At 43.2% G+C, this 27,486-nt stretch overlaps 1 protein-coding gene across 14 annotated transcripts in view; it reads left to right on the plus strand.

Moving 5' to 3' along the window:
* The window catches only part of LOC109474522 (insulin-like growth factor 2 mRNA-binding protein 3), a 63,071-nt gene that overhangs the window by 27,300 nt on the left and 8,285 nt on the right, over nucleotides 1–27,486 (plus strand). For 8 of the 14 annotated variants that reach the window (XM_019774816.1, XM_019774819.1, XM_019774822.1 and 5 more), the window contains 6 exons: nucleotides 15,566–15,669; nucleotides 16,026–16,089; nucleotides 16,484–16,535; nucleotides 18,038–18,165; nucleotides 18,360–18,446; nucleotides 27,345–27,482. In XM_019774816.1, coding sequence (XP_019630375.1) covers nucleotides 15,566–15,669; nucleotides 16,026–16,089; nucleotides 16,484–16,535; nucleotides 18,038–18,165; nucleotides 18,360–18,446; nucleotides 27,345–27,482 — 573 coding nt within the window. Of the gene's footprint in view, nucleotides 1–502; nucleotides 553–9,651; nucleotides 9,750–15,565; nucleotides 15,670–16,025; nucleotides 16,090–16,483; nucleotides 16,536–18,037; nucleotides 18,166–18,359; nucleotides 18,447–27,344; nucleotides 27,483–27,486 lie in introns of those variants that run through there. The other 6 variants (XM_019774817.1, XM_019774830.1, XM_019774828.1 and 3 more) reach the window with 4 other exon arrangements.

The following is a 27,486-nucleotide window of genomic DNA, read 5'->3' on the forward strand; positions in this document are numbered from 1 at the left end:
CCTCACGTGCACACACCCTTTTCTGCTGTGTTGATCAAGGTCGAGAGGTCAGGGGATCTACTTGTGACCTTAATTAGGATATAAACTTGTCTAGCCCTTCTCGGACAAGTCCGCCTGATTTCGCACCGCCATTATTCCCGCGCTATTGCGTAGTTGTCGAAGTTGTAAAAGCGATGAAAATCGCCGGAGTTGAAGTTGGAAGTTACCCCATGCTGGCAAACACATGGCCCTCTTTTTAAATCCCCCTAGCTGCATTGTTATGTGTAGGTCATAGGTCAAGTTCAACTTTGGTATGACCTCACGTATCCAAATCTTGCATAACAAAAGATTTCAAAGTGGAGCATTAAATGCCTCTTGAATAGGTTTCTGCTTGCTTGAGCCTGGCTGGTACATGAGTAGAATAAAATATTGGATGAACGTGGTAATTTCTCTGGTGGAAAATGAATTGCATAGTCCAACCATCTCCCCTGTAGCTGAGTGGATGTTTCTGACAAGCAGTCTGCCATAATAGAGCACAATGTCGCTCGACCGGCAGGAAGCTCCCACACAAAAGTAGGTTTCTGACGGATTCACTGCTTGGTGATCTATGTGTGAAGAACTGAAGGGGTCGTATTTCATGTGTGACAAGGTTAAATCTTTTATTTTTTCTGCGTTACTGCGCCAGACATGGAGGGGTCCTGCCAGGTTTGGTGTGTTTGTTGTGCAACTGAAAAATGTTGCTGCCTTTTCTGACAACCGGCGTGTTTTATGTCAGCGTTTAGGCTAGATTGTCGGCAATTTGGAGGAAAGTAGTTGGGTCAGTAGGGGTCAAGTTTACCTAACGTGGGTGCAGTGGGGAATCTCAGTCGCCCGTAGATAGCGGTCATGTTCAAGATGTATTTTCAATGGCCGTGAGTACTTGTTTGGTATTAAATGGCTGCTCTGTATTGCTCGGGTCATCAGAGATAAGGTAATTGTAACACGTACACAGAATACTTTGCCAAGTAGTATTTCCCGTTTAGCCTGTTGCACCGATAGCGCCGCGTGCACGTGTAGCGTTCGAAATTCGCGCTCCCGTTTTCCGATAAGCGAAGAAAATGCTCGGTAATGAAAGATTCGGACTTTCGAATGTTAAAAATAGCCTTTGTATGGGATTAGTAAACAAATCGGCGTCTGATGAGTATGCAGCACCTGATCTTCGTGCGATCGGTAAGTTGTAGGTAGCTACCACCTGTAGGTAAGGTAGGTTATTAGCATTTCTGTATCCCGTCTGTGATTGGCGCATAGTACAGCAACGCTGACCAATCACGTTGTTAGGCTGGACAGGACTGTTCTATTGTGGGGTTATGTGAGGACAACTGGCCAAGGATCACGTCTGTTGACATATCGCGTCGTTTATGGTCAATCTCGCCCATTTGCTATATACGGGGGTGTTCATGTAGTATCGAACAGTGCAGTATTTGCTTCTTAACGCGTTTTAATAACGTTGCTTCAACCACGTTTCGTAGCGTGTGAATATTTCACTCATGGTGGAAGCAAGTATTTTTTGTCGTTTTTCGAACACTGAAGGATTCGCGGACAATAAAAATGTCGCAAACACGTGGGAGGTTTTGGGTGGGTTGGAGTATGCAGTATGCACGTGTAGGTCAAGCCAGGTCAGGATGTACGGAATAGTTGTCTTACCTGCCAAATCAGTTAAAGTTTGCGGACAGTCATGCTGTGCGTACGTGGAGGAGGTAAGGTTTTTCGCTTCGTTTGTGTCTCGTAGTATGTAGCATGGCGTAACGTGTTTGTAGGCATTGTTTATGTAGATTTTGTGTTTGTGCGTTTTGATTCGCCGATGCCGTAAAATATTCTCATTTGATATTTGCATAGCACGAGACAGTTGAATAAGTTGTTATACTTCCAAGTTCACTTCTACGCGGAAACATTTGATTGTGAACCTCCCAGCGAAAGATATGCCGGAGGAGGATTGTATTCTTGAAAAGTTGTTGGATCTGTGCCAGAGCCTTTGTAACGTACGTACAAAAGTTGGTGGATGGATATTTCCGGAGGTAGTAAGATTAGTGAACTCACGTTTTACGAGAAAGCATTTAAGGTCACGTTTATAGCTTACTATAGCCGTATAGGCAGCACGCGTTTTTACTGCCAGTTTGTATGGTCTGCTTCGCACTGCAGGCTTGGGCTTTTTTCTCGTCTCTTGTGGATCTTTTGTTTCTTCGGAGAAAGCGGACCTTGGTAATTGGCAAGCTTCTGATGTTGACTTGGATCTCGAAGTTATGTGCCTTGGCGTGTGAGAATACCAACGTCAATGTTACATTCGCGACAGTGTAGTCTTTTGTTCTAAGCGACTTCAGTGTTGTACCGCTGGCCCCCGTCCAGTAGAGGTAGACTTGGAACATGTTGGAATCCCAGTCTGTCTTGTACATTTGATGGACTGTGTTAAAGTTGGAGCTGGGTTGACCCCATTTGCGGGTTGTTCCGAGTCTCGATCAAGGACAAGTTGATATTTTGCATGATACACAATGCCAAGGTAAGTGACTACTTATTTGTTCCGCTAGCTTTGTTGTTAACTCGAAACATCATGGGAGAAGAGACTAGGGTCAAGTGTAACATGGCTTGTGATACTTGCGTGAATACGTGTATGAATTTGTACGCATGTTCACAACGTTTGGGAACAGCGAAACTTGGAGTCTTTGTTATTGCCAGTTTCATGTCAGCTCGAAGGAATGGTGGAAGAATGTCAAAGTTAAATAGCCACGATGCCTTGATTTAAGCATGCTTGATTCTGTGACATTTTGTTGCGATATATCAAAGAGTTCTAGCTGCCAGTTATTCGCTGACCCAAGAGGCATGTTACAAAGACAAGTTCAACGACGTTGCCCTGGGTAATTGTAAATTGCTGACAATTAGACTTTCTGAAAATATTCGCTGGCAATTGTAATGCTGTAGGGAAGGAACAGCCAGGAGTATACTGTACGGCATCTGTTGTTTTATCGAAAGCGGTCGTAAAACACTTATTCACGGAGGCTTAATTTTATTGTTGAGGATTTGTGTATAACCGAGGTGAAATGTGGTTGTCATAAAGATTGAAGATTCCGCAGAAAAGTCAGATATTTTGATTTCAGTGGCGATCGTTAAGAAATGTAATGCCGTGTAATTAATTTGTGTCATGTTTAGGGCATGAAATATTTACATGTCAGCAGGCTTTATGGAAGTGAGTTACTTATCGGTTGCCTCGTAAACGGCGAGGTGTGCTTTAGCCATATGGACACTTGTTGCTTGTTTAAGAGGACCCACAAGGCATGTTACAGTGCCAAGCTCATGACTGCGGCTTTACATCGTAAACCACGAGATTTAATGGGTAACCTGTTGTAAGTATATACATACATACATATCAAGTTCAACGATGATTGACGTTAAGCTACCTGTTCAAGATTGATGAGATACGTGGTTATAAAATTGTTTGCTTGTTCATAGCTTTCGGATTTTTGCACTTGATTAAAACGTGCCGCTATGTCTTGGAGGCATGCGACAATGTGGATTTCATTGATCCTTTGTATTGTTGAGTTTAAAGTAGCGCGTGTATGGTAGAAATGACTTGTGTTGCGTCTCGCGCTGATGTAAGTGTAGATGGAAAGAAGCGCCATGTGGCTGGCGCGTGGAAGAAGATCGCACACAGCGCTTTTAGTAGCAGCTTGCCAATTTTGTTTTGAATTGTGCTTCGATCTTCACGTTCTTGCAAGTTTCTATCCCTAAAGTGCGCACACAAAGGATCACACTGCATGATGCCGTATTTGCAAAACTAGTCTTAGAAATCATGTGGGAATTTTGGATTTATTGTTTGTTACTGTTGGTATGATGTAGTCTTACGTGTATACAACCTTGCATGTGTAAAGTTGTTTCTACTATAGCAATTAACTTGTTGGGTTAACGAGCAGTCAATGGCTGATGGGATGTTAGGGCTCGTAAAACATGACCTGTGTCACGAGGCGTGTCATGGAAGCATTGGAGCTGAATTGATTAACTGTCCATTCTGTTTAACACGTTTTAACGCTCCTGTTGTTATTGGTCAAAGTTGACAGAAATCTAGTATCAGCCAAGAGGGCAGTTTCCCTCTGGTAGTGTCGATGATCGTAGATAAGACACAGAGGTTGTTTCAGTGGTCATTAGGTCTGTAGCAATGCAGTAATTGGTGGTCCCACAGCGCTGGGATGGGACTCCCTCGTGTTTGTGTTGAGAGCTTACCACATGCTGCCACAAGTTCATCGAGGTCATGGTCAGGCCCTTTGTTCACTTCAAGTTCATGATGGTCGATTTCAAGCACATTCACAAGCCGTGTCAAGTAGGTGGCAGCGCAGGAAAATGATGGGTTTTGTGTCGCCCCACAGAGCGTGGTCCCATTTGTATTTTTACCCAGTAGTCATGGTCAAGTTCGATTACGGTCAATAAGGTACCTTTATGTTGTTGTGGGTTTACAATTCCATAGAGGCCTCTGCCTTGTGCCCCTCTGCCTAGATTCACAACAAATATAATGATGGTCCAAAATATAGCATTGTGTACGTGCACCGCTTGTGGCCCCGCTGATAAAAATCTAGTTTTTGAAACCATAAAATCGACCGGACATCACAATGTTAGCCTGCAGATTTACAGCATGTTTTGAAAGTGTCCGCTTTCACAGCCTAGGTCAAGTTCAACACGAGCATGGGAAATGGAATACGCTTTCAGATAAGGGTTTTTGTATAGAAAGCTGTGGAACCGGCGCTTTAGAAATTGGAAATCGCTTTGCGCGCACAATGGTTAACAAGACGACGAATTTTTAAGATATTCATACGGTTACAAAAGTCAGTTTTCCGCAATTTTCTTGACATTCATGAACTAACAAGCTGGACCCATGGTCTGTCCATTTTAATTGCACTCGGGCTGCTGTAAAGATCAATACAGTAATGTTTTTACAAGGCAGGTTAACCAAAGATGGTCCATTGCCTGTTGTAAATGGTTACTGCTATTTTGAGTCCAGGCCAGCTGCAATTTTTGGGTCAGTTCAGGGCAATTTACTTCCAGGTCAGGTCTATTTTGGTCAGAGTTTGATGGTCAGCCAGGGCTACATTCTTTATGGCCCTACTTTACGGCAGGTTTTTAATGTTTCTCAATCAATTAAGAGCACCAACCAAAGCACCATTTGCAAGATGCGAGTGGGGGAATGAATTTTGTAATATTTTGTTGGGCAGGTAGACAGTCCTTTCGATGATTGCGATGTGCGGACGTGTTTTTCGCTCTAAGCTATCGTGTTTTCTGTAGTTCGTAACACTTTGCTGGCAGCCCGGTACAAGCACCATGAAACGTGCCATCTGTTCAGAGGTGGCAGACATATATGTACATTAGAGTGTAGCACTTGGCACTGCTGTCTGCCTCGCTGTATTGTCTTGCGTCAAGGTCACAAGGGACATGGGGTGCACGCACAGGTATGCGTTGTTGCTGTGGGCTCAGGGGAGGCTCTGAGATCCTGCGCTCAGGATTTTTCAAGTTTCGCGCGCGGAGATAGAGCTTAGGTTTCAACACGTTGTTGTTGCTTGAGGATTAGAATTTTGAAGTGGGCGCCCCGGTGTATTATTGGTCGGTTTTTCCGTCAGGACGGAGTAGCGGGCCGGACAAACGTCAGCATGACTTGAAGTCGTCTTAGCAGCGAGGACGTTAAAGGGAAATGTTGAACATGAAAGCTGAAAGTATTAATGTTTGTCACATCACACAACAGCTTGAGTGCAATCAAAGTATCATGTGTGTTGCATGTTAAATGGGTAAACTTGGCAAGGGGCCCAGAGTGAAGCTAGAGTGAAGCACAATTTGAAGGTCACATAGGACAACATGGCATGTTCTGCCTAGGTGCCAGGGCAGGCAGTATCCATGTCGGGGTGAAACAGATTTGATATTTCACACGAAAGTATCCGCTTGTCACGATGCTTTTGGGACAACGGTGTCCAGTGCCATGCGCGTATTACGTTGGCGGCACATTTGAAACCCGCAGAGGTACAAAAATGGTATCCACAGGGTATCCTCTCTGCATGTTTGAGTGTGCAGATGGAAAGGTTATGAGTTCATGTATTTTCCTGCAACAACAAAGATAAATTGTGTACCAGGAGTTTGCTTTCAGCCAATTTTTTGTGCTCCTAGCAGGTGATAATAGAATAATCTTATCAGTCGTGCATAAATGATGGAGTTTAAAAGCATGATTAATGAGTAATATATAATGGCACACTCCCGGGCGTGTGCAGATTTTTGATTACGTGCCCAGACGGAGTCAGATTAGGCTGTTATGTCTGGAAGGGCATGACTACACACATGTACATGTAGGTATGCTTCCTTTTCCTGTCTGCTATATATACCTTTCTGCTGGTCATTTGCCTTGTGATGTTTTATGACTATTTCTGGCGTACGCCGTTGCACGTGTAGTTTAAAGTTCGCGCGCTTCGTACTTTTACCGAATCGCGTACGTTTCTCGAGTCACGTGTTGGGAAATTCTGGCAGTCACCTTCTTGAAATTGTCAGGATTTCGAACTTGTCCTTTCAGTCGAACGCGATCCACGTGATTTCGCTTCAAGGCGCCTTTGAGCACCTTTCTCGCGAGTAGCAGAAGAGCGCAACACGTGGACGGAGCCACTGTTGCACAAAGAAACGTTTGCACGGTTGGTTACTCCGCAGCTACCCTGGTCGGCCAGTTTGGCAAGGACAGTGGCCAGTTTTGTACTGTTTTTGGCTTCAATCCATCGACATATGACGCCCCTGCTTGTGCTGTCTGATCACATAGGATAAATTAAGCTCGTGGCGGGCTGGATTCTAAAGCATTATCAGCCTCCTGGAGATAGCTGTGCTCTTGGGGAACGTTTCACCGATGCATTCGACAGAACATCCAGCGACAAGTAAGCCTGATTGGTGTCGCTAGAATCCAAAATAGACACTTCCATGTTTTTAGGCTTTTGCGGATCTGTGCTTACATTAGCAGAAGTGATTGTATGTGCACTGGGATTTCGTCCTGAGTTTCTTGGCACGGGTCCAACATACCCAATCCTAATACGCGATTCTGCTGAATTAGGAATATCTCGTGTCAAGTTTGCTTGGGATGAATCTGAGCCTAGACTTCGGGCTTTGCACGCACGTGTTCGCTTCGGTTGCACGTGGTCAGTTTGAACTTCGCGCCTCGCTGACATGGCGCGATATGTTCACGTGGTTCGTGGTTGCTGGCCATCCGATAATAGATATATTGCTTTTGTTTACAAAACAATTCAAATGTTTACGATACGGTGCTTTCGCGGGCTGTTACTAGTCATATCTTTTTTGTAAGTTTGTGCTAGCAGGATATGAGTCTGTATATCGGATTAGATCGTTTGTGTTGTCGTGGGCGTTGTTTTGAAATAGATTAGTTTGAATATTGGTCCGCGAAATGTAATGTAATAATATCTCCAAAATGTTGTTTGAAGTATTTGAAGCAACTGCGAAATACAAACACCAGAGAGTGAACGAAATGGCAGTGGAACTCCAACCAGTGTTATTGTTTACCTCTGCTTTATATTGTATATAATCCTCCTTCCTGTTGCTTGCACGTAGTGTTCATCTTTTTTGAACATCCTCAGGTAGCCCCCCACCTGATAGCACTAATTGTCTTGCTAACTTTGAAGCTGCATGTGTTTACGCCAACGTGTGTGGGTGGAGGATATTAAATCTGGAAACATCTGTGGTGAACCAAAGAGCTTAGGAAGGCTCGAGGTTTGCTTCCTAGTGCGAGATATTATTTCGTGGGTGTTAACCAAGTTGGGGCCATCCATTTTCACTAGAGTCCTGTGGAGAAAATCATGAATATCCAAAAGCCTGGAGAATTAGTCTGCGCTCATGTCGCTGCCGTCTCCTGTTGAGGCCCCACCTCATGTTGACGTTGCCAATGTCTGGGGTACTGTTTGCATCAGGGTTGTATCTTTAGTCCCAGTTTAGACACAGGGGCAAAGGGCAAGTTCAAAGCTATTGTACTCTGTCACGTACTTTCTCTCCATGTGTGGTTTTCATTGTCAGTCTAGTTGGAAGAAATTCAAGTCACAACGCAGCCCGCTTTTTTAAACAACTGCTGCCAAGACATCTGTACCTGGCCGCTCCTCCCAGACCCCGGGAGTGGGGTTGGTTCGGTTGCGAATGGCGGCGCTTTGCACCGGCGCGCTTTCGGACATAGCGCCCCACGCCGTCCTTACGTCCACGTGCCTTTTTTTAAAACTCCCGCTATTCTGGTTGCCATGCTATCGTTTATTGGTCTCACGTGCGTAGACGCCCAGACAGCCTAGTTTGCTTCAGGTCAAGGGGTCAAGGTACATGATAGTCGTTCCCATCCAAACACGGACACGTGTTGGCTGGGCCCGCGCAGTCCATGTTGTCGCTAGATAGGAGGGAGACAGTGTTGTTTCCTACTCTAGTGTTGGAGCTTTTGTACTTTTCCCCCAAAAGGTACCTCCGGTGCTTATGTGCTCTGCATTCAATTTATGGATGTATTGCAGAGGGGGTGAGGTGTCAAGTGCATTAAGACTGGCAGTCACGTACACAGCCAAGTCATGTGTTACACTCAAGTTATCTCCCCAAACAGACTTCAATAAGCTACGCGCGCTCACGCTTTGTTATATTAAACTTCAATTTGCAGAGGGGGCCATATTTTTGAGGCAAATCCACACAGATCCGCTAAGAGGGATAATTTTGTTAGGCTCTCAAATGGAATGTTTCAGAGGGTGCTATTAAAGCCTTTTACCGGGAGATGTATTTCGCTATCATGGTAATATTGGGTTTTATTCTTGTAGAATTGAGTTTCCAGGCGTATAGGAAAGACAAGTCATGAATGATGGTTCGGTGCAAATTTCTTCAGAAAGCAATGAATAATGAATTACTTGCATAGCTTGGGGATTTTGTAGTGTTTATGTAAAATAACAGGGTGCCTATCGACACAACTTTGGTAACAACATTAGTGGGAGGGAGATTCGAGTCAGCGAAAGTTTGGCGTGCCCTTTTCAAAAAGTGGCGGGACTAGCTGTTACGATCAGCTGGCCAGTCCACGTGTTCCGGCCACCCTGCTGACCTGCTTTAACCCCGGATCATCGGGGCTTGTAGCTGACAAATGTAGGTACCCCCATGACGTAGATGTCAGGGCAAACCAGCAGCGGCGTTCAAGGACTTCTGTGCCATCATTTGACCAGTGGGAGGTTGCTGCGAGTTGCTATCTCTCATTTAGGGCCAGTTGATCCTTCCGCTGTCATTTGGGAGGTGTTGCTACACAGTTTGCATTGATTTTTTGCCGCGTGTTGTTATGGTAGGGTCACGGGCCAAGTTTAGCAGGATTGTAAACGATCTGAGAGTGGCCAGATGGCATGCTGACGTCGACATCAGCTGGGTAGATAGTGTGCAGGGGGAAACGCTACCTCGTCAGATGGAGCTGATCAGTTACTAGGTGCGGGAGGGGAGCTCGCTTATAGGAGGGTATTTTGGCCTTGGTGTGTTGTTGCCCCAGTGTTTGGCATGCCAAGTGCATGTACTGCAGTAGTCACAAAAGCCGGAGCACTCTTTGAAAGGTCGCCAAGGTCAGTCATGAGACATTCTGAGCACGCTTAGGTATGTGCCCATTGTGCATTGTGAGTACAGTTGATCTTGATAGTAGGAGTGCAGGAGAAAGCTGCCGTTTAAATGTCCACCAGCGGTGAGGAAAGCGGATCGACCGGGAGCGGGGAGTTTGAGCTAGCGGACGCTGGGTTTGTACTACTTTTTCCTTGCCCTGCGGGCACCGACAGCCACGCAGTTTTGTAGATTTGAACCGGAATTTCTGGTTTGTTTCATGCACAACTGACTGATCATAGTTTACAGCTAGTCAATTTATGATTTTTCTTGTTGGATGGAGGATCATTTACTTGAGCGAAGTTGGTTGAATTCGTGCTTGCAGCACGTGGTAAAGTTTGAATTTCGCGCGCTTCCTTTTGGTTGGCCGTCGTTGCTGCCACATACGCTATATAATTCTAATTTAGGGTTGGTTTTCTCTCGTGATAGTGTGTTTAAAAATGCCTGACTTGATGAGGTAGTAATGAAGTTCAAGGTTTATAAAAGCAGTGATTGTGTTGTTGCACGTGTAGCGCTCTCCATGTAGTACGCACGCAGTGTTTCCGTCGTAAGATATTTAAAGGAGCTTGTTACTATTCATAAGCCGGTCGATGGGAGAAGTATAAGTCCGTTCCCTTAAATCTTTTTTTATTTGAAGCAGTGTACTTGGCTCCCCCAGGCCATGACATTTAGACTGTTTGCTTCTTTCATTTCAACATTGTTGTACGTGACTGTCTGGGCCCAGCCAGCCAAGCCCAAATACAGGAAGGGATGGCTGCTTTAATCCATTTGTGAAAAAAAACTACTAAAACTTGTCTGGTTAGTCATTAGCAGAACGCGGTAACTACATGTGTCGTGTAGTATGTCACTACGTAGTCCCAATCGTAGCTACGCTACTGTTCGAAGGCGTAGAGGGCATATATTTTGTTCTGAGTTGTACTTGTGTTGATGTATGTTGGGCGGCTCTTTTGTGACGAAATGGATAAATCCTCCAGCGTTAGTAGATTCTGTATCGTTTTTAGCGTTCGCGACTAAAGCGCGGAATTTCTTCGCGGCGTTCGTAGTTTCTACGCGTGCCGCGTCCCGCACCGGGCACGTGGCACGATTTTGAATCGCGCGTCGTTCCGTTTTTTTCCCCGCGCTTTCGTTCCCGCCATCCCTCACGTGCGTAGACTCCCAGATTCCCCCTCTTCGCAAGGGTCACCGGGTCAAGTCCACGACTTTTCACTGCTGCTGTTTTCCTGGTGCCGCCGTCTATTCAGGCAGCTGCTGTATATTGCCAGCTTTTGTCCCTTTCCGGAAACTTGGACTTGTGCCCAGAACCTTTGGACTGGTGGATGAACAACCATGGAAGGCCGTGGCAACCTTACAGTTTCTCTGGTGCGCATTTCATGTGGTATTGTCACGTTTTCTTTCCATCCCTTCTGATGCCTTCCCTTTGTCCCCCGTCAGACGCCATATTTGGTGTGTTTACGGGCGTGTGTACAGTTTCACATGATTACTGCCTACGCACGGCTGCTAGGAGTAGTTGTAATTTTGCTTGATTAGAATTGTCAGCACTCAAGGGTAGCCGGATAAGATAGGATCATCTAGCGGCCTTTTCTGCTCGCCTTATTCCTTCTCGGTATTCTAGACAGTCTGGCCTTAGATGTTGGCACCTCATTGCTATGCAGGCTGCCATGTTTAAATGCCACGCATGCTGAAGTGCAGCCAGGGGTGATTGTGTGAGGGTTGGACAGTCATTTTAAATCAACTGTGGTGCCAGACTGGCATTTTCTAATGACGGGGAGAGGAAATGTGTTTTTTGATTACATCCATAGCTTGGCTTCATAAGACGTACCAGACAAAACCTGGGCCCCACAAGGGGTTTTGCTGTTTGGACATGTGAAAGGTAACCCTGCCAATGAACCCCAACTTGACCCTTGACTCCCGAAGCCTGACGTTATTATGCAACACAGTGTTGTTGATTGGTTGTAGACACCTGTGTGAGATTAACCATTCAGCACAGGTGTACCATTCAGGCTTTGGCGGTGTATATTACAGAAGGTGGTCGCACTTGACAGACATGTAGCAACTGAAATTTTCTGTGGCGGAAAGCTTACTCCCGCTTTTAGACAATTTGCAGCCCAGGTTGTGAAGGGATTATGGGGATCTGCGTGCAACTGTAGCCACCAGCTATCCAGTAATGACACCGTCAACTTGTCACGAGCTCCGTGAATTGAATGTTATGCCTTTAGGTTCCCAAGGACTGTCATTCTTGGTTACTGGAAGACATTTTGAAGAAAAAGCGGAGAAAGCAAAACAATGAAAAATGCTGTAATAGATTTCAGAATGTACTTCAATACATCTTTGCTGGGCTCCATATAAATATACCTGTACAAAATGAGATTTAAGCATCAGGTATGGCATTCGATATTGATTTCGGTGTAATTGCTTGTCTGATGATGTATGTATTTCCTTTGAAAGGATTTTGATTTTGATAGGAAATCCATTTTAGACTCCCTGTAAACCTCAGTGCATGCATGATGCCAGCCTTGCAAGTTGTCACCACGACTGTTTTTATTTTCAGTCAACGGACCAAGACTGTGGAGTATTGCTGGTAATGTTGGGTGGGATAATGCAGGCTGTGTTGGCACGAAAGCTCCGCTGGGTCCGGCTTTTGCAACCCTTGATCTCAACAGGCCTGCCTGTGAAATGGGGCATGTTGTTTTGTTGACACTCGGTCTAGACTACATTCATTACACCAACACTTGAAATTGACAGCCTCTACGTGTACAGCCATGCGCTCGTTTTCGAAATCTTCTTAATAACCTTATTTTTTTCGAACTATAGGAAACGTATCCCCCTTTGAGCATCTGGATAGATTATTTCTAAAGAACAGATCCACTTAGGGCTGCAGTAATATGTGGGTCAGTTAGGTGGACACACGGTGACCTGAGATGCACTCTGAACTTAGCCGGACCATGGTCAGTGACCGGTCAGCGTCCGCCCTAGCCAGGCCACTCAATGAATCAATGTTGGCTGGCGTTCAACTCGCCTAATACAATGTTTTTGTTGTCGGCTGTTGTGTTGCATGTATTGTCCTCCAAATAGTGGCTCAGTGGTTGTTTTGATAATTCTTTTCTGCGTAGATTTATGAGAGATTTGCTATCAGGTTGTGGTTAAGAAGATTTAAATGTACGACGTTTTACGGTGGTGGGTGGCTGGGTTCTGTGTGCGCTGTCTCCAGGTGGGCTTTTCCAGCTGATGATCACAGGATGGTAATTTGTGGAGAAGAGACCTAGGGAGGCGGAAAACAGGGATTTCTACCTTCTTCTGGGAGGATTGATTCAAATTCAAAGCAGGTAGCTGGGACTTTTAAAAGCCTCATAAGTTTCACGCACCATGACAGTCAAGATAAATTTGGTTGGGGTTACCCTGGCAACATCTTCGGTAGACAAGTTGAGTGTGACATTTCAGTTGAAGTGCGCAGCGCTGGAGGAATTCACGCTCTCCGGCGCAGATGTGTCACAAATTGCTGCAGATGTGGGCACAAAATTTGGGGTGTTAATTCTCAGTTGGATGTTTTCCGTCAGGGGACCGCAGGCTACCTTGGGGCCCTTAATGTTCCCACTCTGCCTGAAGTCATATTTTCCCAGCTAAATAGAAAAGTCTTATTGTCGGCAGCTATGTGACCTCCCCACCTCCACAGCCTTGTCCCCCACAGGGGTTCAATGTTGAAATTCTAGCACATTTGTGAAGCTATTAAGATTTCTGCAGTTCTGATCCCCACAGAGTATGAATACAAACTGGATCCCTGGTAGGCACATAATTATCAATCTTGCCCAAAATTGACAGTAGCATTTGTCATGCACTAATGCATTGGAATTGCTGCCACCTCCTATTCCCAGAGCACAGCAACTTGCATATTTCATCTAATTCTGCTGGAAAAAGCTCTGACCCAGATATGTAGAACAGCATCTCGTGCATGAATGTAGCTAATGAGTTAAAATTGTCCAAAGTGCAGGCCATAGAAGGAGCACAAGGTCAACCATTTGTTTCAAAGGCTAAAGGTCATGGTCAATGGAGAAAGGTCCCTGTTCATTCATGTGCATGGTCAGTTAGATGCTCACAGTTAGTAAAGACTCTGTCTGCCAAAGAAAGACCCCCCTGCCTCTGACTAGATCTGATAGTGGGTGATCTCTTTGACCCTTCTGCATAATCGCATTACTTGATGTTTTTTTTAAGAGCTGTTCCCAAGTCCGTGACAGCCTGGAGGGAAGGCTTAAGTGAATGGGTCCTGGGAGGTATATAAACTCACTAGCGGCAGTTATCGTGACAAAACGTTGCGGTTCTGGAAACTTACAGCGGATATATTCTTAGGCACAGAAGATTTATGCGACTGGACATGACTTCAAAAGCGGTGTAAGCTCCATGTGGTCTAAAGACGAAGGGTCGTAGGTTTCGTAAGAACCACAAGGAGAAACAGACGTTCTGTGAAACTGTGTGCTGACTTAGCATCTGGCTGCACATTGTACGGTCTCTAAGGATACAGTTAGTGTGATTGGAATGGAGCACTTAGATATAATTTAATCCATTGACGCAAGCATAGCAGGGTGGGGCCACGCTTAAAAGCAAGCATGAGCCCTGAAGTATATGGTTTCAAAGGCAGGGTTTCCCAGTCAAATTTTATATGCCATTTAACCCTTTCAATAAAATTGTGCATGAATTGTGTAGGATTAACTTCAAAGATGGCCCAGTGTTTTTTTCTTAAAGCGAATTTACAAGAGCCGCTTTTACCATTGTATTGTAAAGGTTAGCTATTCGTGAACCCATAACATGTTTCTCAAATACATGTCAGAAGTATGGTATGGTCTCATTCCTTTGAGGAGATAAAATTTGGGCAGAAAAATTAGCTCATTTTGGAGGCCATGTTGTACAAAGTGGGGTGGTATATTTTCCATACCTATAGCAGGGAGAATACCATGCTGTTGGCCGATCTGTGATTGACCCTTGACCTGTTCAGGTGGGGAGGGGTCGTAAATGACAGGTTGGGTGTAATCAGCCATTATTCCAGCATTAGTCAGACCCAATTTCACTCTGAGGCATGCGGGAGGAAGTCTGATTTGTACAGAAGGTAATAGAAGATGGCATTCATTCAAAACGGAAAGGTCTCGCCATCCGTTATATTCCCGTGCAATTTTCCTCCGAGACCAGTTTGGCGTTTCTGTTGTGTGTTCGGCTTTGAGATACGTTTGTTGATGATTTTTCACCCGACACAAGAACAGACACTCGTATTGCCGGAGAAAGGAGTGTGAATTTGTTTTGTCGCTGGAGTAAATGGTGGGTCTCTTGCAAACAAGAGGGAAGAAAATGTTCCTTGACACTTGAGAAAGTAACTCAAGGTGGAGCCTTTGTTGTAGAGGCTCCTTTGAAGAGTGTAAGAGAATCCCCTAAACATGCAGGTGAAGGAAGGGCACACAAAAGTAGTCTAAACTCGGGTGTACTGTAACAGTAACAGTAACAGTAACAGTCAAATGTTGATGTCTTGGGGCCTATGTTGGAATTCTACTGCTAGTAGTAAGTTTTCTGATGTCTGGATGTTTAAGATACATGTAGGTACCTTTAGGCAAATGTTTCATATTGCTTAGAATGTAGAGATTGTTTCTTGATGGATGTCTGTCAGTTTGCAAAGCTGCAGGTTCTGAGCAAAAAATACCCTTTTCCAAGCCTTTCATGACACTTTTTTGTCCAGGAAAAGCAAATATGCAAATTTGGAAATGGTGTTCAATAATTTATAAGTAGTTAAGCTTAGCACCCTGATGGCATTATCTTAAGTGTACTACTGTACTAGAACTAATTTGTTGTGCTTATGCAACTTCAAGGTTTTAGAATGAGATATGTATCTATGACAAATGCCATTACCAACAGTTAGAGCATAAATAGTCTAATGTGTTCTTCACAATTACTTACGACATGCCCTCTTTTGACCCAGAAGCCGCACAACCAAAGTGTCAATCAGCAACATCCCCAATCAGGCTACCGACGAGGATATCAGACACTTGGCTGCAACTTTCGGTACCATCAAGGAATGCCATAGTGAGTTTCTCCTTCTGTCTTCAGCAAACTTTACAACAACTTCTTGTACTTATGTGACCTTAATATGGCATTAAATCACTGTGTAGCACTTAGGACTTGACATAACAACCTGTAAGAGCTTTCCCCTTAAGACATTAGTGCAGAAGAAACCATTTATATCTTGTAAAATGTATAATTAATCATGTATCAAAGAGTAAGAAACTGCCATGTAGTCTTAACTGTTGAGCTAGATGTTGTACTCTGCCTGATTATATACTAAAGTAGATGAATTGCTTTGCAAAGTTTTTGAATGCACTGTATAATATCATGTATACATGTTTATGTAGCTTTTTTGTGTGTATTTATTTTCACTACAGCACACGAAATGAACGAAACCAAAACTGCCAACGTCACCTACGAAGCCCCAGAACAAGCAGCACAGTAAGTTATATTCATCATCATCAGTTGGCTGCAGATCAGTCAATCATGAGTTTATTCCATAACAGACAGTGTTGAAGTTATATTGCTTCGGAATAGTTAGGAAAACCTTTCTATTGCTCTAATGCGGGCAAAGATCTGATGTACATGTATGAAAACAGCCTATGCACGAGAGTGTACATGTATGTCTGCATGTTTTTGTATGCTCGCGTGTATACACCGTTTTTGTACGTCGGGTTTTTTCCCTTAAGTAAATCGGTTTTGATTGTGTGCCTGTAGGTTCTAAAGCTAATTTTAGTCGTTCTTGTATTTTCTGTTTGAGTTATGGTCATTCTAGGTCAAAATGGAATTTTTGTTTCGTCAAGTAATTTTCTAATGATGTGTGCGTGTTTTGCAGGGCTGTGAATCACCTCCGTGGCCACAAGTACTGTGAAGGGTCGTACCTGGATGTAAGTATTATTCACACCTGGATAGACGCTCTAACTATGGGCAATTACAGGACTGACTGTTGTTGCCTTTGTGTCAAAGTACCTGCTCAGACGGCAAGGTGACTATTTGGCCATGGAAAAATGAGTTTTACCAGGATATTTTTTTCTGACAGAACATTTGAAAACTATAGACAGGATGTCATCATTAAATACCTGAAAATGATCTTAAATGAGACGAAGTGCAATGCATGATACATGATGGGTTTTGCACAGGAGTAGTACGTTCTGCAGACGTGGTTGTTGTAGCAATGTTCAAAGTAAAGATAATCAGAATAGGTGTAGAATCAAAATTTGTGTAGTATCAGTCTTTTCATGCAAGTCAACAGAAAGGAAAAGATTGATCTGAAGTTAAGATTTGATGCTAGAATGGCAGTGATCCACAGTTGACTGGTTTGTAGGACTGAGGACTTGTTGCAGTGTGTCCCTGTAGACCTGTTAGCCGAACTGTAGGTTATGTATCACAGGAAAGACATGACGTTAAGATATGTTGATGTATTCTTGGAGAGAACTTGAAAGACATGGCAAACATTTGGGTGGTGGATCAAAAGCATGCTAAGCTTGGTGATAGGAAGGTGAGTTAGATCCCGCATTTAGAATTCATTGCAGTCTGAGTAGTGTAATGCTGAAGATTTTGATAAGAACTTGCTGCCATCAGTGTTTTCATGGCTGGTAAGAAAAGGTTTTGATCCCCCCACATTCCCAAAGGTCCTGTATTTCGTCTTTTTTTGCAAGGATTTTCGTTGCCCTCTAAGGATTTTCTATGCTTATTCTCATGGACTGGCAAGGTGAATGAGATTTTCTCGCTCCTTAGTGCTCAGATTAAGAGGCCAGTTTGGTTAAGCCTCCGTAATCAAGAAAGTCTCTGGAGAAAATTGGTTTGCCAGTTGTAAGGTCTCCTGTGCCCAAGGTCAAGTTGGTGTGGCAAATATCATGGACCATGGACCATACCACTTTGTGTTTGGTTGGTAATGCAGGGGTGTAGGGTTGGGGAAGTAGTATGTTGCCAGAACGCACTGTGCGAAACGTGGATTTTTTTACGCTTTTCATTAGGATGTTTTGCTGATGTGCTTCGGAGGGCGCAATTGCTATGCCGGGGCTGACAGTCAGATATATCATTTAGTAATTGGGGATTAGGAAAACAAGAAACAATTGACAATTCCTTTCTCATTGCATGCATGTTGTTACATTAGCATCACACCTAATCCTATCCTCAATATATAATTCTTTTGACTGTCTAACAAATTATCCATATCTTACTTCATTTACTTGTTGTTTATAGTTCCTCATTATAAAAATTGTGTAAACAAGCAAACACATACACATAATGATGAAAGATGATAGGACACTTGTGTTACAGTTAAGTAATAATAATCGCAGTATCAGGATATCATTTTGGTATTTGATTTTGAGCTGCTAGATCATGAAAGAAGTCTGATTGACATTCTGATTGTTTTTGTGCCCAGGTGAACTATGTGAACGAAAATGGAGGACGCAACTACTACCGCAACAGATACAACCCCGGAGGCGGTAACCAAGGATACGGTGGTTACGGGAACCGCATCCAGGGCCAAAGCCAGGACTTCCCTCTCAGGTAATCCCAGAATCCTTTGGTGGGGGTGGGGAAGAGCAGTACCCGTGGGGGTAACATGAATGAATGTTGATTAGTTCTTTTTTCTTGATTCGCAACTGAAGACCTTTGAAAATCATCCAAGTTACGATCATATAGCTGGTGTTAAAGACATAGATGATATTTAGAAAATCATGAAAGTCTTTCCATTATTTCAGAATGCTCGTTCCCAATGTCATGGTTGGTGCCATCATTGGGAAGGGGGGACAAACCATCAGGACCATCACTGGAGCCACCAAAGCCAAGTAAGTGCACCCCCTTCAAACATTTTGGAATCATCCATCGCAATCACTCCCAGGATTGGGAGTTAAGATTGTGTACTAAACAAGCACTTTCTATACAGTCGTGGCATATAGGATAAATGTCAGATATCATCATGGCTGTCACCTGCTGTAACACCCATGCATTTTTTGTAGGATTTGCTTTCATATCTTTCCAGACTAGAAAAGTTCAATCTATCTTAATATGATTGCACTTTCGAGAGGAGTGACAAATTGAAAATTAGATAATTTTTTGGACAAGTGTATTCAGAAGGAAAAGCATATCATGGTTTTCTATACTGTGTGTTGAGACGATGCCATTGGCAATTAGTGCTTGCTAAATGCAAGAAGCAGCAATTATGTTCCCTTAGTTATTCTGTCAAAATAGTGTTTAATGATGTATGTATATAGTTTGGTGACAATTCAATGATTAGAAAAGTATGTAATGATGACACAAACTAACTTTTTTATTATGCAATATCAAAAATGATTACAGAAGACATATTTATGAAAACAGACATATTTGAAGAATTTGTGTCTCAGACAAATAGTTCTCTGTATAAAGCTGGTCGTTTTATCAAATTTGTCCTGAAATGCATTCCTATGGCTTTTGGCCAAGTTATCTTGTGATTAAGAGGGAATGTTCCGACCTAAAGATGCTATAATGTGCTGTCAGCATCGTGCCTTGTTGATTTATTCCTCCATTTCTTCCCCACACGGGTTGCATCCAGAACTTTGTAATTTCTGCATTTAGAAGGTCTCAAGCAGACTCTGTTTACCGTGTTGAATTCCCGGCGGGTCGCCCGTCGCGTAGCTGCATCCTCCAAGAAGGGATTGGAGCACACACGTCGACACATTACCGCGCACCTCGGGGATATGATTGACTGGAACAAAGTGGGAAAAGTGACAAGTTTAGCGGAGTGTGGGTAGTGAGTTTTATGCGAGACTTAACCGCTTGTTTAGAAAGACGCATTATGCTTTCCCGGCGCTGCCCCACGACGGGCGACGGAATAAAAGTAGGGAAATTATCCAATCATCAGGTGTTAAAAAAGGTTCTAATCGGTAGGCTGTAATGTATTCCCTGCCACCATAGCTGATTTGTCGGCATGAAGTCTCGTAGTTAACCCATCTGTTAACGACTCATAACTGATATTTCAGTGTTCATATAGACGTCACAGGCTGCTTAGACGTCTGCATTTTGCAAAATTAACAGGTATGCGGGAGTAATATTGTTAAACTTGGGGCCAAGCCAGACTGATAAGGTAGTTAAAAGTGCAGAGAAATGGAAAAGATGCCATTGTTCGTAATTATGGAAGATGGCTGGATAGATTTTCAACATTTTGACAGTTACAGGCCCCAGGGGACTAGGTCTTGACCCGTTGATTAGCTGCCTTTGCAAACTGTTAACACTTAACTGAACTGGAAAAGGTGGGACACAGACACGACTACATTTTCGCTAGCTCGCTGTTTCTCGCTGGCAAGAGAACAATTGATGCCGTTCCAACCCTCCCTGGTGTGATTTCATTACATGATCAGGTAGACGCTGAGCCGACTCCCGCATCTCGTCTGCAAAGTGGCCCGAAACCATGCAGCTCGCGATCACGTGATCCGTATCCCATAGAGCGGTAATTTGTCATTACCCTTGTGATTAGGTACTCATGCGTGTACAAGAGTCGCCGCCTGGCTCCCAGCCCTTCCAGAGTGGATAGGACAGCTCACCCCTGTGTTTCATTGAATTAGCGATCCCCTCTCGGCCTTTGGGGAGGGATTTGGCAGAAGTTCCAGTACCAAGGCTAACGCAAGCTGGTGTTTTGGAATCTTCTTGGGGGAGGGGGGCACCTGCAGACAGAAAGCCAGAAGCTGACGTGCAAAATGTTTGTGTCTTGTTTGTAAGTTCCAGGAAGAGAAGGATGGCTGGTCAACAATGATTGTCGCAAGTCACTTTTTAACATAATGATGCGAATGACTAGGAAAGTTTGGGAGTAAAGTAGGCGATAGCATTCATTTTGTCTTAGATAATTGAATTTCATGTGTGATTTGTACTGATGTATTGTTAGTAATTGCGCCCAAGCGACCAAGTCAGAATTGGTAATAGGCACAATGTAACGTCATCAATACCAATTGCCCTGATTTTATTTGAAAAATTTTGTAGTAGACAGGTCACAATTAAATATTCATTTTTTATGCTTTGTTTTGTTGACCTAATCTTACCCTATCAACTCAACAGACAGATGTCTGAACTTCCTGCCCTGGTTTTTGTATCCAAATAAGGGCAAGTTGGGTTGATTGTCATACCCCAGACACGACTTCATCACTTTGAGCCATATATAATTTGTCTTGTGTACCTAAACCTTCCCACCATCCTTTGGGAAAACCCATTGTGTTAGATGTTGCCAACATTCTTGGAAATGAGTTGTACCAAGAGGAATAAACCATTCTCCTAAAGAGCATGTAAAATCCAGCAATAAATTGGCCAACATTTTATGTAATGATAGAAAAATGTAAGCAAAGTATAAAAAGGGGACAACAAAAGGGAATTCATTGATTAAACCAATTTGTGTTTCACAATTCAGTCAACACAATCCTGGCACAAACTCAACAACTTGGAAGTTGCCTTTCAAGTACGTCTTGTTCTCAAGTTTCTTGGCATGTCTTGAAAGATTCGAAGGACTTGTCCAGACATGGCTGACAGATGTCTTACAACCATGCCTATTGAGACGGAGTGTATTGGCCATCCTTTTTATTTCTAGACGGTATCAATAACAACTTGTTTACCTTAAACTTCAAGTGAGATAAAAGACCATTGTAACAAAAACTTGCGATAAAAGTACTTTTGATGGTTGACAGATTTTACAAATCAAATTCAACAGTTTTCATGACATGGTGCTTCAGATTTCTTTTTTGAATAGTTGGGCCTCCTTGAACCTGGTGCGTGATGTAGATCCTGTGAAGCGCACCGAAGGTTGTTTAGTCAGCAGGCTGAGACCGTGCCCACCAGGAACGAGCACCACTTGACTTTGACTAGGAAGTAATCCTCGTTTATCTTGTAGGGTTGACTGGGTGGGAAGGCAGGGGGAGGGGCTGAGGCAGACTTGGTTTGTTGACTCTGCGGTCAGGTACCAGACGCCAAAAATAAACCGACTTGCTTTGTCTAACACCCAGCTGCCTGGGCATGGTCACTGGACGTGTCAGCGAGTCTCCTCTACCCTCTTTTGTTGCTAACCACGCTTCATGGCTGAAAACTCTTGAACTTCAGCCTGTAGATGTCCCGTTCTGATTGCAGGTCCCAGTTGGTTTCCTCTGTGACACTCGTGTTAAACCAAGGTGAATTATATGTTGTCTTCAGGTCACTTTGATAGGTTCACACAACAAGGAAGGAAGGAAGGAACAAATAAAAGAAAGGGACAAAAAATGTACATGTATGACTGTGATGGAAAAGTGGGTGGAAAAAAAGAAATGTTGAGAAAAATATCCGTATGTATTAGATATGAAATATTGCAATACAAAATATGAATTATGATGAATGCAGAGAAGAAGTGTGGCCTTAATTGGACATAAAGCAACCCTCTGTTGTTTTCAGTATTAATAATTAAAGATGTCTGAAGACCCTGTGTGATCCAGAAATAAGCGTTGCCGATGGCAGATGATACAACACAGCAGGAGCGGCTTCATAAGCCAGGCTGACTTTATCAAGGATGGAAATTTGTCTCCATATTTGCAATTTGGAGTTGGCTGTCGTGCGCCTGTTTGAGATGACTAAGCAGTTCAGAAGAAAACTAATTACAATGCACCTGAATATGATCTGTCTTTCTTCTTTTTCAGTCAGATTGTGCCCGATAACTGTATTATCTCTCGCCAACAGACATAAGGATCAGTTACGTCAGCGTTTGACTGTAGGAATGCTGGCTCATAATTTGATCTCCCCACTTATTTCCATGTAGAACATGAGCCGCATTTCAATGAAGACAACACACTGTGCCACTGACATTGAGGCTGATGGCAAGATTATTTTCCTTTTAACTTCAAAAGAATCGTGTGCATATTCCGCGACTACTTTGCACTGTGGTCTCAAGTAGCCCCTTTAAACTGTGGTGACGTCACAGGGATTTAAAAGCATGGCGGGACGGAGTTGGCCGGCCCACGTGATCGTTCGCCTTTAGACAAAACAATGTTGCCTCAACAAAATGTATCCTTTATACTCGGGCAGATGGGATTCATGTAAACACAAGATTTCCTTGTTCCTTAGCCAAATAGTTCGTGACTATATCCTGGTGGCAGACAAAGTTGCTGACGCAATGTGGCGAGAAGATATTTTCTGATACTGTTTAAAACGCTTTGATAAGGGTTGCTTTCCCACCAAATTAGCACCTAGCATTGCAGTTTTGTTTTTGCAAAGATGTCGATGAAAACCTCTTGCAAATAGAAGTTTTTGGATCAGCAGAAAATGGAGGTTGTAACACACCTTTATGACTTGGCCACTGAAGTTTGTCATGATCACAACAGATTGAACAACCCCTAAATGTGAGGGTCAGACAGGGTCAACGTCCCGCCCTCCAAGTCTAGACACCATATGCTTGTGCTGCCCTGCCTTCTCAGAAAGACAGGGAAAAGTCTTTGAGTTCAAAGTAATAGTTATTCCAATCCATATCTATGCGATTAAGCGTCATCATCACGCACTAAAGGGTTTATGGGTTTTTTTTTCATGGCACAGCTCAGACTTTCCGGCTTGATAGAGTTGTTTTTAGACTTACTCATTGTAGGACAACTTTCTTGTTGTACAGAGACGTCTGAGGAAGTTATCTGACTAAAAGATTTGGCACAGTCCCTTTTCTGGAACAGGTAGATTATGTCTGTGGTCGTGATTGTCAAACGTCTGTCTTCGGATTTTGTTTTTTTCACAGAAGAGCCATAATAAAAGAACCACAGTCGAGCTATGTCTATGAATCTCCACGAGGATTTCATGCTTGAATAGGAGGCTTTTGGACAAATGTCGGTTCTTAGATGTTCAATAGTTTTGCTCTTATCTAGACGCTACAGATGGCTTCCTTATCATTGTCGTGCAAGCAGAAATGTGGCATGATATGAGGGTATTTCTGCTACCATTTACAGAGGATCGTTTAGTAGGATTTGGTCCATGTACATGTAATTGGTAAGATTTATTTTCATCCTTACTTCTCAGTGACAGAAAACCTCTAGAGTATCCCCATCTATCTGCAGTATGCTTGAATGAAGAAGGGGGACTAAACAGGAGGGTAAATGATGCAGCATGTACAAATTCACACAATGGAAAGCAGGGTTTTCACAAGAATAATACGGGTCAGGACAGAACGACAACTGTTTGTGGTGTTAGTAGCACATTGAGTCCTAAAAACACAATTACATTTACAGTAGGGGGTCTGGAAATTTTCTAACTCATGACCCTCAGATTCTCTCCGATTTGATGGAATTTTGCTGCTCAAGACAGACAATAAATAAATTTTTCCCAATCTGTCAACTTGAACGGACAAAAATCAAGCTTGGTCTATCAGCACATTGTACCCCTCAAAATGCAGGTAGTAAAATTTCAGGGGGTCAAGATATCACAATTTTGCTATAGGAGCTTCTCACGGACATGAGATATGGTATTCTGCACACAAATTGCTGATGTGTTCCCTGAGACTGCTGTATGTCTAACCCTCCCAGCTGTGGGCATTGTGAAGCGACATTGACCGTCAAGGTTACTGCATGAAACGCCATCTTGGGAATAGGGTGGGGGGCAGGAGAAATACTTGCAGGTGTTGGTGCTGAGAACTTATCAAACATAGTGCAGGTGTGTGAGAGTTTTTCTTTTTTTTTGGGGGGGGGCGATGTTGCAGCTCTAGGCAGTTACCTGATTGCAACATCATTACAAACACTTACAGGAAAACAGGATTTGTGGTTAATCTTGCGACAGTGCTGAAAGAAAAATACTAAGCCCAAGTCAAAAAAGTTTTCTGCCTACCCCTTCCTGGATTAGTCCAGGAAGCAGTTTTAGCACAAAAAGAAAATTGGCTTCCAAATTATTCAAATTGCAATAGGAAGATTTTCCAAAGGCTCTTTTAATTCCTTTTTGTGTTGGTAGTAAGAAAAAATGTGCTGTTATGCTTTTGAATGAATCTAATTACGCAGCCGACCTTAACCTTTACCCCAGGAAAGCCTATCTCTGAGATTTGGTAAATGTCCCCTTGAAATCGTCCTTTAGTCTACTGCACTTCCTAGCTCAGCTCACAGGAAGTCTGCAGCACAATCTGGCAGTCAAGGATCGCGGCAACCCTGGGAGAGATCTTGAACTTGAAACACGATGCCCACACACTGCTCAGCTATCCTCCTAAATGAAGATGCGGTAGAACTTCACTGCATGACATCGTACACAGTACAACGCATTGCACTACCTGCTGAATATAGTACAAAATAGAGATATAGAATAAAACTTGAAACATCCTAGTTACTAAAACAATAAGGGCTAGCATGACGATATTTGCATTACACTGTTGAATGATACAAAGAAATTGTATTATTCTGGATACGACAATGATCACTATTCACTCACAAACACATGCTCAATATCCTGTTTATCGTTTGTTGTTCCCTGTCTTGAAGGTGTTAGAAGTTACTGACAGGCTGACTTTTTTTAACACAAGCCCTTAGGCTGGAGAGCAAGCTCTAACATTACCATAATGTCCATTGAGTATTTGTGATGCAGCTACCAGGAGTCAAGTTGAAGTTGAAGTGCACGACTGAAGCTACTGCCATGTGATGTTGTAGCATTTTGTTTCTCTGAAGGGTAGTGTAGAGTACAGTCGTGACTGGTGAATTCCGTAGCGATCGGTCCATTATAAGCACCTGTCGCTCACATTTATGGCCCTTGCAGTGGGATAAAGGCCTATCACGTTGCCACTTTGTGAGGTTGAAAGGCTAGATCAGTTTTTGATTGAAGCCTAATGCACTTGTGCCCTCTTTCAGAGGGGAAGTCAGCTTGTATTTGATGTTTAAATGAATCCATCAGAAAGCTCAATTGCTGTACTCACTTGTGTTGACAGAGCATCACTGCCGATTTGAATATCTCCTACTTAAATCTGGCTACATCTCATTTTGACAGTTAGTAAAGTAACTAGTTTATCTTCATTTTACTGAAATACAGGTACAAAGAGTTTTGTTTTGAACGGTGATCAGGTTTTGTTAAAATCAATAAGTATGACAGTGTGTTTTGCCAATTAGTGTCAGGGCTGACAGTTATGTGTTTATTACGATCCATTAAATCCTGTGATAAATGTACACAAATCGTCAGAAGTCTGATATGTTCTTTTTACCAGGGAAAAGAGAACCTTCAAATATAATAGGCATTTATTCCAGTCTTCCCGTTAGTTTTGTGGAGTTGGTTTTGTTATCTGTGGTGAGCAGTTGACGTGCTTGTGCCAGGAAAGTTATTACGATTGACGGGTAATTTTAGTAATGCCTGACAACGTTAATCTAGGATGATTGATAGCGCATTGTGGCGCACAACCGTGTGGTACAGGTGCGGAAGGAGCCTTCCTCGGGGAAGGTCACACAGGTTATTACTCACAAACAATTTTTTGTGGCATCAACCTTGGCTTTTTGATGTAAATCTCCCTGGTGGTGCCTCAAGGCTGATCTCTGGCCCAAACAAACAGAATGACAAGCCCTGAATTGAGATGATTATATGTGAGAAATTTGACATGGCATTCTGCCAAGGACATTGTGTTAGTTCTCCTAACAACATGTGTGGGTAAGTCAGCCTCGATTGAAGGACTAATTGTTCCCATCTCTCACAAAATGAAATTGTCGGGATTGAAATGGCAGGACGTAATGCTGATTCTTGTCTTTGCTTTATATGTTGCAGGATTCTGTGTTTATAAATTATCATTTCGACTCACAACATTGTACGTATAATTAAAGTAGAATGTTTTATGCAAAAGTTAAAAATACAACTTACAGGTGGGAATGTTGACAGAACGCTAAAGCGTGACTGAAAACTCGTGATGTTTTATTTTTCCATTCACAATGCCAGCTGCGTTGGAGAAAAACACACTGTACTTCGTCATTGTAGCTAAAACCAGCATAACTTGGCAAATGGTGATCAAAACAAGTGGTCTGACATAGCCTAACAAGGCAATGTCGTTGCCCATATTGTAAACTTGGCAAGCTTTCAAGGTTATACAATGCCCCTAGAACAATATCTCAAGGTTATTTCAGACATGTAGTCGTGCGCCAGATTAGTACCATTGTTTGAGCCAAGCCAAAGTGTCCGCGCGATATCAGTATAAACAAGTCCATTGATATCTCACAGTTGGCTCCTTATCAAACAACAGTGTAGTGCTGTGAAATCTGTGAAAAGAACGTGTTGATTCCCCCGCCTTTTGTTTCTTATTCTGTACTCATCTGGCTTCTAGTTGTACATGTCTTGGCCATTGAACCCAAGCGGCGCTTTGGGATACTGCAGGGGGAAATGTGATAACATTCAAAGCTCTTACATTTATACATGTATATGGCACACGTGTAGGCGTACATGTTGACAGGGGTAAAGTTATTATCTTGATCTTCGTGTGGGAGTCTGAGGTTGTATCTGCCCATGATAATCATATTGTATGCCGGTTGTGTACGTACATTGTACTTCCTTGTGTTAACGCGTCTACCTATCTAAGCCCTAGCGGAGCATAATGGTACTACAGCTTCTGCATAATCCTGCCAGAGTAGACAACAATTATTGCTAGCACCGTCACCGACAGAGCCATACTCTCTGGCTCGATTTTCTACATTTCATTTTCAAATTGAGAAGGATAGGAAAGAGTTGTGGTTTTCCGGAAATGTTTCTGAGAATCTGACCAAATTTGTTTGTTTGTGCAGAGTTGACGTCCACCGTAAGGAGAACATGGGCCAGGAGAAGCCGATCACCATCTACGGCAGCCCCGAGGCCTGCTCCGAGGCCTGCAGGAAGATTCTGGAGATCATGCAGCAGGAGTCCAACGCCACTACTGCCCAGAGGTCA

The sequence above is a fragment of the Branchiostoma belcheri genome, unplaced genomic scaffold, assembly GCF_001625305.1.
Source record: "Branchiostoma belcheri isolate BF01 breed outbred unplaced genomic scaffold, Haploidv18h27 scaffold31, whole genome shotgun sequence".
NCBI classification, from domain to species: domain Eukaryota; kingdom Metazoa; phylum Chordata; class Leptocardii; order Amphioxiformes; family Branchiostomatidae; genus Branchiostoma; species Branchiostoma belcheri.